The 16,355-nt window shown below is 43.9% G+C and overlaps 1 protein-coding gene across 2 annotated transcripts in view; it reads right to left on the bottom strand.

The window, feature by feature from the left end:
- Positions 1-15,685, bottom strand: part of LOC129820891 (dual specificity calcium/calmodulin-dependent 3',5'-cyclic nucleotide phosphodiesterase 1A-like) — a 66,114-nt gene extending 50,429 nt beyond the window's left edge. For both annotated transcript variants that reach the window (XM_055877972.1, XM_055877971.1), the window contains exons 1-2: positions 14,771-15,685; positions 3,299-3,325 (exon numbers count right to left, since the gene is read on the bottom strand). In XM_055877972.1, the coding sequence (XP_055733947.1) occupies positions 3,299-3,325; positions 14,771-14,877 (134 nt within the window). In that variant the 5' untranslated portion in view covers positions 14,878-15,685. The remainder of the gene's footprint in view (positions 1-3,298; positions 3,326-14,770) is intronic.
- Positions 15,686-16,355: the final 670 nt, after the last annotated feature.

Raw genomic sequence — 16,355 nt, forward strand, 5'->3', positions numbered from 1 at the left:
ATCCAGAAAATCACATTGTATGATTTTTAAGTAATTAATTTGCATTTTATTGCATGACATAAGTATTTGATCATCTACCAACCAGTAAGAATGCCGGCTCTCACAGACATGTTAGTTTTTCTTTAAGAAGCTCTCCTGTTTTCCACTCATTACCTGTATTAACTGCACCTGTTTGAACTCGTTACCTGTATAAAAGACACCTGTCCACACACTCAATCAAGCAGACTCCAACCTCTCCACAATGGCCAAGACCAGAGAGCTGTGTAAGGACATCGGCGTTAAATTGTAGACCTCTACAAGGCTGGGATGGGCTACAGGACAACAGGCAAGCAGCTTGGTGAGAAGGCAACAACTGTTATTAGAAAATGGAAGAAGTTCAAGATGACAGTCAATCACCCTCGGTCTGGGGTTCCATGCAAGATCTCACGTGGTGGGGCATCAATGATCATGAGGAAGGTGAGAGATCAGCCCAGAACTACACGGCAGGACCTGGTCAATGACCTGAAGAGAGCTGGGACCACAGTCTCAAAGAAAACCATTAGTAACACACTACGCCGTCATGGATTAAAATCCTGCAGCACACACAAGGTCCCCCTGCTCAAGCCAGCGCAAGTCCAGGCCCGTCTGAAGTTTGCCAATGACCATCTGGATGATCCAGAGGAGGAATGGGAGAAGGTCATGTGGTCTGATGAGACAAAAATAGAGCTTTTTGGTCTAAACTCCACTCGCCGTGTTTGGAGGAAGAAGAAGGATGAGTACAAACCCAAGAACACCATCCCAGCCGTGAAGCATGGAGGTGGAAACATCATTCTTTGGGGATGCTTTTCTGCAAAGGGGACAGGACGACTGCACCGTATTGAGGGGAGGATGGATGGGGCCATGTATCGCGAGATCTTGGCCAACAACCTCCTTCCCTCAGTAAGAGCATTGAAGATGGGTCGTGACTGGGTCTTCCAGCATGACAACAACCCAAAACACACAGCCAGGGCAACTAAGGAGTGGCTCCGTAAGAAGCATCTCAAGGTCCTGGAGTGGCCTAGCCAGTCTCCAGACCTGAACTCAATAGAAAATCTTTGGAGGGAGCTGAAAGTCCGTATTGCCCAGCGACAGCCCCGAAACCTGAAGGATCTGGAGAACGTCTGTATGGAGGAGTGGGCCTTAACCCCTGCTGCAGTGTGTGCAAACCTGGTCAAGAACTACAGGAAACGTATGATCTCTGTAATTGCAAACAAAGGTTTCTGTACCAAATATTAAGTTCTGCTTTTCTGATGTATCAAATACTTATGTCATGCAATACTATGCAAATGATTTAATTAAAAATCATACAATGTTATTTTCTGCATTTTTGTTTTAGATTCCGTCTCTCACAGTTGAAGTCTACCTATGATAAAAATTACAGACCTCTACATGCTTTGTAAGTAGGAAAACCTGCAAAATAAGCAGTGTATCAAATACTTGTTCTCCCCACTGTATATATATATATGCATATCTCTCTCTCTCTCTCTCTCTATATATATGCATATATATATATACACACATATATATATACTGCTCAAAAAAATAAAGGGAACACTTAAACAACACAATATAACTCCAAGTCAATCACACTTCTGTGAAATCAAACTGTCCACTTAGGAATCAACACTGATTGACAATAAATTTCACATGCTGTTGTGCAAATGGAATAGACAAAAGGTGGAAATTATAGGCAATTAGCAAGACACCCCCAATAAAGGAGTGGTTCTGCAGGTGGTGACCACAGACCACTTCTCAGTTCCTATGCTTCCTGGCTGATGTTTTGGTCACTTTTGAATGCTGGCGGTGCTTTCACTCTAGTGGTAGCATGAGACGGAGTCTACAACCCACACAAGTGGCTCAGGTAGTGCAGCTCATCCAGGATGGCACATCAATGCGAGCTGTGGCAAGAAGGTTTGCTGTGTCTGTCAGCGTAGTGTTCAGAGCATGCAGGCGCTACCAGGAGACAGGCCAGTACATCAGGAGACGTGGAGGAGGCCGTAGGAGGGCAACAACCCAGCAGCAGGACCGCTACCTCCGCCTTTGTGCAAGGAGGAGCACTGCCAGAGCCCTGCAAAATAACCTCCAGCACGCCACAAATGTGCATGTGTCTGCTCAAACGGTCAGAAACAGACTCCATGAGGGTGGTATGAGGGCCCGACGTCCACAGGTTGGGGTTGTGCTTACAGCCCAACACCGTGCAGAACGTTTGGCATTTGCCAGAGAACACCAAGATTGGCAAATTCGCCACTGGTTTTCACAGATGAAAGCAGGTTCACACGCACATGTGACAGACGTGACAGAGTCTGGAGACGCCGTGAAGAACGTTCTGCTGCCTGCAACATCCTCCAGCATGACCGGTTTGGCGGTGGGTCAGTCATGGTGTGGGGTGGCATTTCTTTGGGGGGCCGCACAGCCCTCCATGTGCTCGCCAGAGGTAGCCTGACTGCCATTAAGTACCGAGATGAGATCCTCAGACCCCTTGTGAGACCATATGCTGGTGTGGTTGGCCCTGGGTTCCTCCTAATGCAAGACAATGCTAGACCTCATGTGGCTGGAGTGTGTCAGCAGTTCCTGCAAGAGGAAGGCTTTGATGCTATGGACTGGCCCGCCCGTTCCCCAGACCTGAATTCAATTGAGCACATGGGACATCATGTCTCGCTCCATCCACCAACGCCACGTTGCACCACAGACTGTCCAGGAGTTGGCGGATGCTTTAGTCCAGGTCTGGGAGGAGATCCCTCAGGAGACCATCCGCCACCTCATCAGGAGCATGCCCAGGCGTTGTAGGGAGGTCATACAGGCACGTGGAGGCCACACACACTACTGAGCCAAATTTTGACTCGTTCTAAGGACATTACATCAAAGTTGGATCAGCCTGTAGTGTGGTTTTCCACTTTAATTTTGAGTGTGACTCCAAATCCAGACCTCCATGGGTTGATACATTTGATTTCCATTGATAATTTTTGTGTGATTTTGTTTTCAGCACATTCAACTATGTAAAGAAAAAAGTATTTAATAAGAATATTTCATTCATTCAGATCTAGGATGTGTTATTTTAGTGTTCCCTTTATTTTTTTGAGCAGTATATATATATATATATATATATATATATATATATATATATATATATATATATATACATATATATATATATAGAGAGAGAGAGGGGGAGAGAGAGAGAGAGAGAGAGAGAGAGAGAGAGAGAGAGAGAGAGAGAGAGAGAGAGAGAGAGAGAGAGAGAGAGAGAGAGAGAGAGAGAGAGAGATACCATGTGACATACCTTTGAGACGTGTTTTTGTACTTCTGCCTGAAAAAAAAGATGAGGGGTGTACATTAGATTAGTAGGCCATACAAGGTACGTCATCGCTCTGAGCTGTGTCCCAAATAGCACCCCATTCCCTGCATAGTGTACTACTTTTAAACAGATCCCCCTATGGGTCCTGGTCAAAAGTAGTGCTCTATATAGGGAACAGCGTGCCATTTGAGACTTAGCCAGATATAAATAATGAGTATGTTTCTGCTCTGGAGCAGTCTGGTCTTGGAGATTCAGATTAGTCATGTACATTTATGTTTTCTCTCTCCTCTCCAGTCAGTCATCTCCATCTAACTATAGGGTAGTGGAGAACACACACACACACACACAAACACACACACACACACACACACACACACACACACACACACACACACACACACACACACACACACACACACACACACACACACACACACACACACACACACACACACACACACACACACACTTCTTCACCAGGGTGTTTAATCTGGTGTGAAGATCCAGTGAAGAGGAGGAATGTTGCAAAAGAATCACTGGAATTATCACACTCACAGCAATTATTTCAACAGCAGTAAATTATGCATCACACAAAATGTTTTTTTCAGATTTTATAAAAAGTGCTTGAAATTGTACTTTAAAGCATTAAGACAAGAGACAGCTTCAACAAGAAAAGTTATGAGAAAAGAGCAAAATCACTCCAATTTAGCTCAATCATTTTTTAAATAAATTTTCCCTAGACTGTTAGATTGACATGTAGCCCTGTATGTGGCCTATTCCTATACAGATGCTCAGTGTGACATCATGTCATTTCAGGGAGGGGAGAAGTGCTCAGTGGAGAGTCCTGACTATACAATGTGTGTGTGTGTGTGTGTGTGTGTGTGTGTGTGTGTGTGTGTGTGTGTGTGTGTGTGTGTGTGTGTGTGTGTGTGTGTGTGCGTGCGTGCGTGCGTGCGTGCGTGCGTGCGTGCGTGCGTGCGTGCGTGTATGTATAAATATATATATTTACCCAAAAAATATATGGGGGATAGGAAATGATGCAGACAATTATATTGATGGAAACTACAATCTATCCGCAATATTAAAGATGATCTACCACCCCAAAAAATATTATTATTAATATTATTATAATAAGGTAACACTTTACTTACAGCTATTGTACTATGATGACATTACAATGCATTGGAAGCATGTAAAATAGTTCAGAGTAAAGCTAGTTCACAGATTAGTGTGTTGCTCTTTGTGAGCTGAGGTGATTATAATGCTGGAGCAGAGATTTTAATATCTGAGATCAGGCAGCCAGTCAGTCCGTCAATCAGCCAGCCAGTGAGCGATCACCGCTTACCCCAGCTGTGTTGACTTAGATCAGCCCGCCTAAAGAGGATATACAGGTATCTGCTCTGCTCTACCCGCTGTTACCCCTACTCTCCTCTCCACTCTTTCCTCTGCTCTCCTCTCCTCTGCTCCCCTCTCTAGTATCCCCTCCTCTTCTTTCCTTTCTTCCCCTCTGCTCTCCTCTCCCTTTCTATCCTCTCCTCCTCTACTCCTCTCCTCCCTTTATATCCTCTCCCTCCTCTACTTCTCCTATCCTATCCTATTCTCTTTACTTTTCTCTTCTCCTTTCCTTCCTCTCCTATCCTCTAGAACGCTATTTTATTCTCGTCCCCCTCCCCTCCTCTCATCTATCTCCAATCCTATCCTCTTCTCTCCCATCCCCTCCTCTTAAAACCCCTCTCCTCCCCCGCTCTGCTCCATAGCAACATAACTGTCTGTCTCCTACACCAGTGAGCCACAGGTATTCAGGGGATTACATTGAGAGCAGGGTGTGTGTGTGTGTGTGTGTGTGTGTGTGTGTGTGTGTGTGTGTGTGTGTGTGTGTGTGTGTGTGTGTGTGTGTGTGTGTGTGTGTGTGTGTGTGTGTGTGTGTGTGTGTGTGTGTGTGTGTGTGTAGGGTAGGTTACTTTCTAAATGTAATCCGTTAGATACTAGTTACAAAATTGTAAACAGTAATGTAACTTTTGAACAACCCAAACTCAGTAACGTAATCTGATTACATTCAGTTACTTTTAGATTACTTTCCCTTTAAGAGGCATTAGAAGAAGACAAAAATACATAACTGGCCATATATGGATGTTACATTTTACTTTATGGGTTGGTTATGTAGGCTTCTTCTAACCCATTGCTTTCTACTACATATAATAATACGATTAAAGTATATCTTTACATTAATATATATCATTTATAAGTCCAAAAATTAATGTAGCAACTACAGATTGCCCATTTAAGTCAATCAAAAGTGTGCGAATTTGAGCATGTGTCCATTATTTGTATTTTTTTTTAAATTTTTTTTTTTTCACCTTTATTTAACCAGGTAGGCAAATTGAGAACACGTTCTCATTTACAATTGCGACCTGGCCAAGATAAAGCAAAGCAGTTCGACACATACAACAACACATAGTTACACATGGAGTAAAACAAACATACAGTCAATAATACAGTGAAAATAAGTCTATATACAATATGAGCAAGTGAGGTGAGATAAGGGAGGTGAAGGCAAACAAAATATATATATAAATTAAAAAAAATAAAAAATATATATAAAAAGGCCATGGTGGCGAAGTAAATACAATATAGCAAGTAAAAAAATAACACTGGAATGGTTGGTTTGCAGTGGAAGAAGGTGCAAAGTAGAGATAGAAATAATGGGGTGCAAAGGAGCAAAATAAATAAATACAGTAGGTAAAGAGGTAGTTGTTTGGGCTAAATTATAGATGGGCTATGTACAGGTGCAGTAATCTATGAGCTGCTCTGACAGCTGGTGCTTAAAGCTAGTGAGGGAGATAAGTGTTTCCAGTTTCAGAGATTTTTGTAGTTCGTTCCAGTCATTGGCAGCAGAGAACTGGAAGGAGAGGCGGCCAAAGGAAGAATTGGTTTTGGGGGTGACCAGAGAGATATACCTGCTGGAGCGCGTGCTACGGGTGGGCGTTGCTATGGTGACCAGCGAGCTGAGATAAGGGGGGACTTTACCTAGCAGGGTCTTGTAGATGACCTGGAGCCAGTGGGTTTGGCGACGAGTGTGAAGCGAGGGCCAGCCAACGAGAGCGTACAGGTCGCAGTGGTGGGTAGTATATGGGGCTTTGGTGACAAAACGGATGGCACTGTGATAGACTGCATCCAAATTTATTGAGTAGGGTTTTGGAGGCTATTTTGTAAATGACATCACCGAAGTCGAGGATTGGTAGGATGGTCAGTTTTACAAGGGTATGTTTGGCAGCATGAGTGAAGGATGCTTTGTTGCGGAATAGGAAGCCAATTCTAGATTTAACTTTGGATTGGAGATGTTTGATGTGAGTCTGGAAGGAGAGTTTACAGTCTAACCAGACACCTAGGTATTTGTAGTTGTCCACATATTCTAAGTCAGAGCCGTCCAGAGTAGTGATGCTGGACAGGCGGGCAGGTGCAGGCAGCGATCGGTTGAAGAGCATGCCTTTAGTTTTACTTGTATTTAAGAGCAATTGGAGGCCACGGAAGGAGAGTTGTATGGCATTGAAGCTCGCCTGGAGGGTTGTTAACACAGTGTCAGGAGAAGGGCCAGAAGTATACAGAATAGTGTCGTCTGCGTAGAGGTGGATCAGAGACTCACCAGCAGCAAGAGCGACATCATTGATGTATACAGAGAAGAGAGTCGGTCCAAGAATTGAACCCTGTGGCACCCCCATAGAGACTGCCAGAGGTCCGGACAACAGACCCTCCGATTTGACACACTGAACTCGATCAGAGAAGTAGTTGGTGAACCAGGCGAGGCAATCATTAGAGAAACCAAGGCTGTCGAGTCTGCCGATGAGGATGTGGTGATTGACAGAGTCAAAAGCCTTGGCCAGGTCAATGAATATGGCTGCACAGTACTGTTTCCTATCGATAGCGGTTAAGATATCGTTTATGACCTTGAGCGTGGCTGAGGTGCGCCCATGACCAGCTCTGAAACCAGATTGCATAGCGGAGAAGGTATGGTGGGATTCGAGATGGTCGGTAATCTGTTTGTTGACTTGGCTTTCGAAGACCTTAGAAAGGCAGGGTAGGATAGATATAGGTCTGTAGCAGTTTGGGTCTAGAGTGTCTCCCCCTTTGAAGAGGGGGATAACCGCAGCTGCTTTCCAATCTTTGGGAATCTCAGACGACACGAAAGAGAGGTTGAAAAGGCTGGTAATAGGGGTGGCAACAATTTCAGCAGATAGTTTTAGAAAGAAAGGGTCCAGATTATCTAGCCCGGCTGATTTGTAAGGGTCCAGATTTTGCAGCTCTTTCAGAACATCAGCTGACTGTATTTGGGAGAAAGAGAAATGGGGAAGGCTTGGGCGAGTAGCAGAGGGGAGGGCAGTGCTGTTGACCGGGGTAGGGGTAGCCAGGTGGAAAGCATGACCAGCCGTAGAAAAATGCTTATTGAAATTCTCAATTATAATGGATTTGTCGTTGTGACAGTATTTCCTATCTTCAGTGCAGTTGGAAGCTGGGAGGAGGTGTTCTTATTCTCCATGGACTTTACAGTGTCCCAGAACTTTTTTGAGTTTGTGTTGCAGGAAGCAAATTTCTGCTTGAAAAAGCTAGCCTTGGCTTTTCTAACTGCCTGTGTATACTGGTTTCTAGCTTCCCTGAAAAGTTGCATATCACGAGGGCTGTTCGATGCTAATGCAGAACGCCATAGGATGATTTTCTGTTGGTTAAGGGCAGTCAGGTCAGGAGAGAACCAAGGGCTATATCTGTTCCTGGTTCTAAATTTCTTGAATGGGGCATGCTTATTCAAGATGGTGAGGAAGGCATTTAAAAAAAATATCCAGGCATCCTCTACTGACGGGATGAGATCAATATCCTTCCAGGATACCTCGGCCAGGTCGATTAGAAAGGCCTGCTCGCTGAAGTGTTTCAGGGAGCGTTTGACAGTGATGAGTGGAGGTCGTTTGATCGCTGACCCATTACGGATACAGGCAATGAGGCAGTGATCGCTGAGATCTTGGTTGAAAACAGCAGAGGTGTATTTGGAGGGCAAGTTGGTTAGGATGATGTCTATGAGGGTACCCGTGTTTACGGAATTGGGGTGATACCTGGTAGGTTCATTGATAATTTGTGTGAGATTGAGGGCATCAAGCTTAGATTGTAGGATGGCTGGGGTGTTAAGCATGTTCCAATTTAGGTCGCCTAGCAGCACAAGCTCTGAAGATAGATGGGGGGCAATCAGTTCACATATGGTGTCCAGAGCACAGCTGGGGGCAGAGGGTGGTCTATAGCAGGCGGCAACAGTGAGAGACTTGTTTTTAGAGAGGTGGATTTTTAAAAGTAGGAGTTCAAATTGTTTCGGAACAGACCTGGATAGTAAAACAGAACTCTGCAGGCAATCCTTGCAGTAGATTGCAACACCGCCCCCTTTGGCCGTTCTATCTTGTCTGAAAATCTTGTAGTTAGGGATGAAAATGTCAGAATTTTTGGTGGTCTTCCTAAGCCAGGATTCAGACACGGCTAAAACATCTGGGTTGGCAGAGTGTGCTAAAGCAGTGAACAAAACAAACTTAGGGAGGAGGCTTCTAATGTTAACATGCATGAAACCAAGGCTATTACGGTTACAGAAGTCATCAAAAGAGAGCGCCTGGGGAATAGGAGTGGAGCTAGGTACTGCAGGGCCTGGATTCACCTCTACATCACCAGAGGAACAGAGGAGGAGTAGGATAAGGGTACGGCTAAAAGCTATGAGAATTGGTCGTTTGGAACGTCTAGAACAGAGAGTAAAAGGAAGTTTCTGGGGGCGATAAAATAGCTTCAAGGAATAATGTACAGACAAACGTATGGTAGGATGTGAATACAGTGGAGGTAAACCTAGGTAATGGGTGATGATGAGAGAGATATAGTCTCTAGAAACATCATTGAAACCAGGTGATGTCATCGCATATGTGGGTGGTGGAACTGAGAGGTTGGATATATAGTGAGCAGGGCTAGAGGCTCTACAGTGAAATAAGCCAATAAACACTAACCAGAACAGCAATGGACAAGGCATATTTACATTAAGGAGAGGCATGCTTAATCGAGTGATCATAAGGGTCCAGTGAGTAGAGGTTGGTTGGGGGCACGGCGATCCAGACAGCTGGCCGGGTAGCTGGCTATCGGTAGCAAGATAACATAGGATGGAGGTCTGTTTTTTTTTTTTTTTTTTTTTTTTTTTCTTCACCTCGTTCGTTTCCGTCGGTAGATTAGTGGGGTTCCGTGTGGTAGAGGGGATCGATCCAATTGGCAAAATAGATATAGTGACCCAGGAAAAAAATTAAAATAAAAATTGTCCGGTATATTTATTTAAATAGCAGCTGATAAGACAGCTAATAATTAACAGATGGGTATTCAGAAACGTCGCAATGGAAAAGCCTGTTGAAACCACCTCGGACAATTACGTCGGCAGACCAGTCGTGATGGATCGGTGGGGCTCCGTGTCGGCAATAAAGGGTCCAGTCCAATTGGGAAAAGAGGTATTGTAGCCCAAGAATTCGCTGGTAGGCCTCTTCGGCTAGCCGGCAGATGGGCCTAGCTCGAGGCTAGCTCAAGGCTAACTGGTGCTTGTTTCGGGACAGAGGTATTAGCCAGTAGTAGCCACTTGGTTGCAGCTAGCTAGCGACGATGATCCGGTGTAATTGTCCAGAGCTTGCATCAGGAATCCGGTGATGTGGTAGAGAAAAAGCAGTCCTATATGCTCTGGGTAAATATCGCGCCTGCAGACTGGCAGGTATTGGCCCGAGCTGAAGCTGGCTGGTGTCCGAGTTAAGGGCGAAGACCGCAGCAGTGGCTAACTGACTACTAGCTAGTAATCTGGCTAGCTTCTGATTGGGGTTACGGTTCTAAAGTATAAAAAAATAGCAGATCCGTACCACATTGGGTGAGGCGGGTTGCGGGAATGTATATTCAGTTCCAAGATGGAAAGTGAAATTAAAATATATACGAAATGTATACAAAAAATACGAGGACTATTTACGCGGGACAAGACAAGACAAACACACGTCTGACTGCTACGCCTTCTTGGAAATTAAAGGCCTATTAGGCCTATGGATGTATTTTTATCAGCATGAATTAGATTGAGGAATAAAAGCCCTATGTTTATTCCAAAGGCTGGGATCCACACTATGCAGCTGTTGCTACTTGTTACTTGCTGTCCACTGGTTTCAAAAACAATGATTGATAGGCAGCATAAACTTCTTGAATTCAACTATTATTGGGTTCAAATATACATTTAGATTTGTGAACAACCACAATCCGTAAACCGCAAATAGCTAAATGAGAGAGCAGCAGTGTGACTCACATCAATGTGCTATGTAGATATCAATAATAAGTGATATCTGTATCGCCGTAGACTACACCACTGCTGTCATCCTTACCTCCAAGAGTTTATTCAATTTGGATAATCTTTGGATGCCGACAGCAGTCGCACCATTGGAAGACATAGCTTGGACCATAGCCTACAAAAGCCCATTCCTGCTCTTTCCCCGCATTTGGTGCGTCATCATAGTGGTCTCTGACTTGTGGTCAGACTCGCTCAGATGCAAAAATGTTTTATTTGCGCTATTGTTCAATGCTGATTTGAACATCATTGAGAAAACAGTGAAGTGTCAAAAAATTTTTTTCGCAAACATCCTTTCTGAATTTAAAAGTAATCCTTTAAATAATAATCTAGTTTTTCAAAGTATCTGTAATCTGATTGCAATATTTTTGCTTGCAACACAACGGATTACAGTTACCGTCTTTTTGTAATCCCATACTTGTAACGGATTACATGTAATCCGTTACGCCCAACTCTGTGTGTGTGTGCGTGCATGCGTGCGTAGAGAGGAGATGCTCAGGGGACAGTGTGTGATTGAGGACTATGTGATCAGGGATTTCAGCGGTGGATTGTGTGTGTGGGCGAAAACATGTGTACTGTGAGTGCACATTATAATGAACTATTGAATACATAATGAGCTTAGACAAGCTTCAGTGATAAACAGTTTGCTACTACTGCGACACGTTTGTCAGATACAAGTTTAACAGCTATATAATCGACCCATTCATTTGTTGTAAACTGTGAAAAATATATATTATCCAACTGCAAATTAGTGTAATCATAGTGCCAGCTGTATTTAGCTTAATCAATCTTATGTTGTAACATATTGATCATAAGGTAAAAAATAGAACTGCTGAAGAACACATATTATACCATTATTACTTCCATTAAATCTTTAATTCATTTGTTCATTCATGTACTGTAAAAACAGTAGGTAAATACAAATACTGATATCGGCTTACAGTAAGTACCAGTCAAAAGTTTGGACACACCGACGCATTCAAGGGGTTTTATTTATTTTTACAAATGTTCTACATTTTAGAATAATAGTGAAGACATCTAAACTATGAAATGCAAGAACACATATTGAATAATGTAATAACCCAAAAAAGTGTTAAACAAATCAAAATATATTTTAGATTCTTCAAAGTAGCCACCCTTCACCTTGATGACAGCTTTGCACACCCATGGCATTCTCTCAACCAGCATCATAAGGAATGCTTTTCCAACAGTCTTGAAGAAGTTCCCACATATGCTGAACACTTGGTGGCTGCTTTTCCTTCACTCTGAGGTCCAACTCATCCCAAACCATCTCAATTGGGTTGAGGTCAGGTGATTGTGGAGGCCAGGTCATCTGATGCAGCACCACCACTCTCCTTCTAGTTCAAATAGCCCTTACCTAGCCTAGAGGTGTGTATTGGGTCATTGTCCTGTTGAAAAACAAATGATTGTCCCGCTAAGCACAAACCAGATGGGATGGCGTATTGCTGCAGAATGCTGTGGTAGCCATGCAGGTTAAGTGTGACTTGAATTCTAAAGAAGTCACTGACGGTGTCACCAGCAAAGCATCCCCACACCATCACACCTCCTCCTCCATGCTTCGCGGTAGGAACCACACATATGCAGAGATCATCTGTTCACCTACTCTGCATCTCAAATTTGGACTCACCAGACCAAATGACAGATTTCCACCGGTCTAATGTCCATTGCTTGTGTTTCCTGGCCCAAGCAAGTCTCTTCTTATTATTGGTGTCCTTTAGAAGTGGTTTCTTGACAGCATTTCGACCATGAAGGCCTGAATCACGCAGTCTCCTCTGAACAGTTGATGTTGAGATGTGTCCGTTACTTGAACTCTGTGAAGCATTTATTTGGGCTACAATCTGAGGTGCAGTTAACTCTAATGAACTTATCCTCTGCAGCAGAGGTAACTCTGGGTCTTCCTTTCCTGTGGCGGTCCTCGCAAGAGCCAGTTTCATCATAGCGTTTGATTTTGCAACTGCACTTGAAGAAACTTTCAAAGTTCTTGCAATTTTCCGTATTGACTGACCTTCATGTCTTCAAGTAATGATGGACTGTTGTTCTCTTTGCTTATTTGAGCTGTTCTTGCCATAACATGGACTTTGTTTTTGCCAAATAGGGCTCTTCTGTATACCACCCTTACCTTGTCTGATTGGCTCAAATGCATTAAGAAGGAAATAAATAACTTTTGACAAGGCTCACCTGTTAATTTAAATAAATTCCAGGTGAATACCTCATGAAGCTGGTTGAGAGAATGCCAAGTGTGCAAAGCTGTCATCAAGGCAAAGGATGGCTACTTTGAAGAATCTCAAATATATTTTGATTTGTTGAACACTTTTTTGGTTACTACATCATTCCATATGTGTTATTTCATAGTTTTTATGTCTTCCCTATTATTCTACAATGTAGAAAATAGTACGAATAAAGAAAAACCTTTGAATGAGTAGGTGTGTCCAAACCTTTGACTGGTACTGTACGTATACACACACGCTAAATACATACACTATATTTACAAAAGTATGTGGACACCCCTTCAAATTAGTGGATTCGGCAATTTCAGCCACACCCATTGCTGGTAGGTGTATAAAATCAAGCATACAGCCATGCAATCTCCATAGACAAACATTGGTAGTAGAATGGCCTTACTGAAGAGCTCAGTGACTTTCAGTGTGGCACCGCCATAGGATGCCACCTTTACAACAAGTCAATTCGTCAAATTTCTGCCCTGCTAGAGCTTCCCCGGTCAACGGCAAGTGCTGCTATTGTGAGGTAGAAATGTCTAGGAGCAACAATGGCTCAGCCGCTAAGTGGTAGGCCACACAAGCTCACAGAATGTGACCACAGAGTGCTGAAGCGCGTAGTGCGTAAAAATCTTCTGTTCTTGGTTGCAACACTCACTACCGAGTTCCAAACTACCTCTGGAAGCAACGTCAGCACAAGAATTGTTAGTCGGGAGCTTCATGAAAATGGGTTTCCATGGCCCGAGCAGCTGCACACAAGCCTAAGGTCATTATGTGCAATGCCAAGCGTCGGCTGGAATGGTGTAAAGATCGCCGCCATTGGACTCTGGAGCAGTGGAAACGCGTTCTCTGGAGTGATGAATCACGCTTCACCATCTGGCAGTCCGACAGACGAATCTGGGTTTGGTAGATGCTAGGAGAACGCTACCTGCCCGAATGCATAATGCCAACTGTAAAGTTTGGTGGATGAGGAATAATGGTCTGGGGCTGTTTTTCATGGGTCGGGCTAGGCCTCTTAGTTCCAGTGACGCTACAGCATACAATTATGTTCTAGAGGGATTCTGTGCTTCCAACTTTGTGGCAACAGTTGGCGGAAGACCCTTTCCTGTTTCAGCATGTCAATGCCCCCGTGCACAAAGTGAGGTCCATACAGAAATGGTTTGTCGAGATCAATGTGGAAGTGGGGAACTTGACTGGCCTGCACAGATCCCTGACCTCAACTCCATTGAACACCTTTGGGATGAATCGGAATGCCGACTGCGAGCCAGGCCTAATCGCCCAAAATCAGTGCCCGACCTCCCTAATGCTATTGTGGCTGTAATGGAAGCAAGTTCCCGCAGCAATGTTCCAACATCTAGTGGAAAGCCTCCCAGAGTAGTGTAGGCTGTTATAGCAGCAAAGGGGTGGACCAACTCCATATTAATGCCCATGATATATGAATGAGATGTTTGACGAGCAGGTGTCCACATACTTTTGGTCATTTAGTGTACCTACAGTACATACATTCACTGAAATCATATAATGTACACAATCCTCTCAAACCTACAGTAGTAATTTATACGCACTGTAATGTACTGTTTACAAAACAAATATGTACACATAAGAATACCAATGAACCTGCTTCGATATACAGTATAGTGATGGAATACAAAGATACTGCAGCAACGCGTCAGAACTGGCGTTAAACACTGCATCAGTTCTTATAACAAATAAACATTTCTACACAAGAGCTTGAAAGCATCTCACTCGTTCAACCACCCTGACAGATCACGTCTCATGGTCAGCTCCTCGCTGAGGAGGGATGAAAGATGAAAAAGAAAAGGAAGGATAAGAAGAAGAAAAGAAACTTACATTCCCTTGAGTCGCATCCACATTTTCTCAGTCTGCTCAGTCTTTGGGTACTTTAGGGAGCTGCTGTCCATGCCATCTGTGTAAGTACACAGTTCATCCAGATCCATGCTGAATGTGTTGTAAAGGTGCAGCGATTAACTGCAGTATCTCAGGTATGTACAGCACAGCAGCTCTCTCTCGGTCTGCACGATGCAGTCTGAAACCCTGAATCCTCAGAGCACTTCTCAGTCTGGTCCTCAAAGCATCATCCCTGTACTGTAGTCATGAGAGGCTTGTGTCTCTTCTTTCCTCTCTACAGCTTCTGCATTACTGCGCTTATTGGCCTATTAGAGTATCAGAGCAGAAAAAGAGACAGCTGCTTCACACAGTGCAACACTGTCAGGCAGGCAGAAATGAACCACTCTCCACTACACACTGACATTCATTGTCTGACTGTCAGATGGTTCAATCTCTCTCTAGAGTACCTCTCGCTCTGTTTCTCTCTCTCTGTCTGCCTCTAGTACCGCTCTCTCTCTGTTTATCTATCTGTTCTCTCGCCCTCTCTCTCTGTTTTTCTCTCTCTAGTACCTCTCTCTCTTTCTCTTTACCTCTCTCTCTCTCTCTCCCCGTCTCTCTCTTGTACTCTCATCACTCTCAGAGAGGAGTGGAGCAGAGAGACCAGAGCTAGGCAGTAGCGAGCGTCTCCACCTCGCAGAGGCAGAGATTCCTTTCTCATCAAGAGGAGTTCAGTTGCATTTGCTCACATCCAGATCCAGTGTAACATGATGTGGCCAGTAGATGCTCATCAGAAGCTGTAGCAGCAGTATCCTCTATGGATCTCACATCACATCCGCTCCATTTGTCCAGGCAGATCCATTGAGAGATGCTAGGGATGTACAATTAGTGTCAGCTGCTTATGACATAATTATCAAGCCCACCTAGAAATCATTCAGGGGCACCACACTGAGAGAGACTATTAGACACTACAGACAGCTGCTGCAGCCAGGGAAGCAGAGCATCGGCGCTATAGAATAGATTCAATAGATAAATGTCCTGGTGCTTGCGTCAGTTCCTTTATCAATCACAAAGGTGCAGTAGTAATGAAATAAAACAGATCGGTAGCAGTGGTAGCATCGCCTGCTACAATGTCTCACTCCCCCATTCCACTACCGTCTGCTCTCACTCTCCCTGGCAGAAGGAAGGAGGGCAGGAGAGCTCTGATGAAAATATGATTGTTTGTGAAGCAAAAGAGGCGTCATGGCTGATTAGTGGGACAGAGGGAAGAATAGAAAGATAGGGCAGATAAGTATAGAGAGATAGTGTAGATGGAAGGCTTGGGCTGGGATCAGTACTGTACATTTGCCCTAAATCTGATCAAACCGCCACAGGACAGATGATCTTACAGTTGTGAGAGAGGGGGTTTTACACATATCTCAAAATAATGACAGAAGCTGGACAAGAGCATGGTCCAATAGAGAAAAAGGAAATGTCCACTTACTGTTCTCAGTGCTACCTTACAGATTGATTCCACTCAGAAATAGTCTCACTGAAACTATTAGAAATACCACCGCAATGAATTATCACATTTTTCCAAAATCAAATCAAA

This window comes from Salvelinus fontinalis, chromosome 23 (genome assembly GCF_029448725.1).
Source record: "Salvelinus fontinalis isolate EN_2023a chromosome 23, ASM2944872v1, whole genome shotgun sequence".
Taxonomy (NCBI): Eukaryota; Metazoa; Chordata; class Actinopteri; order Salmoniformes; family Salmonidae; genus Salvelinus; species Salvelinus fontinalis.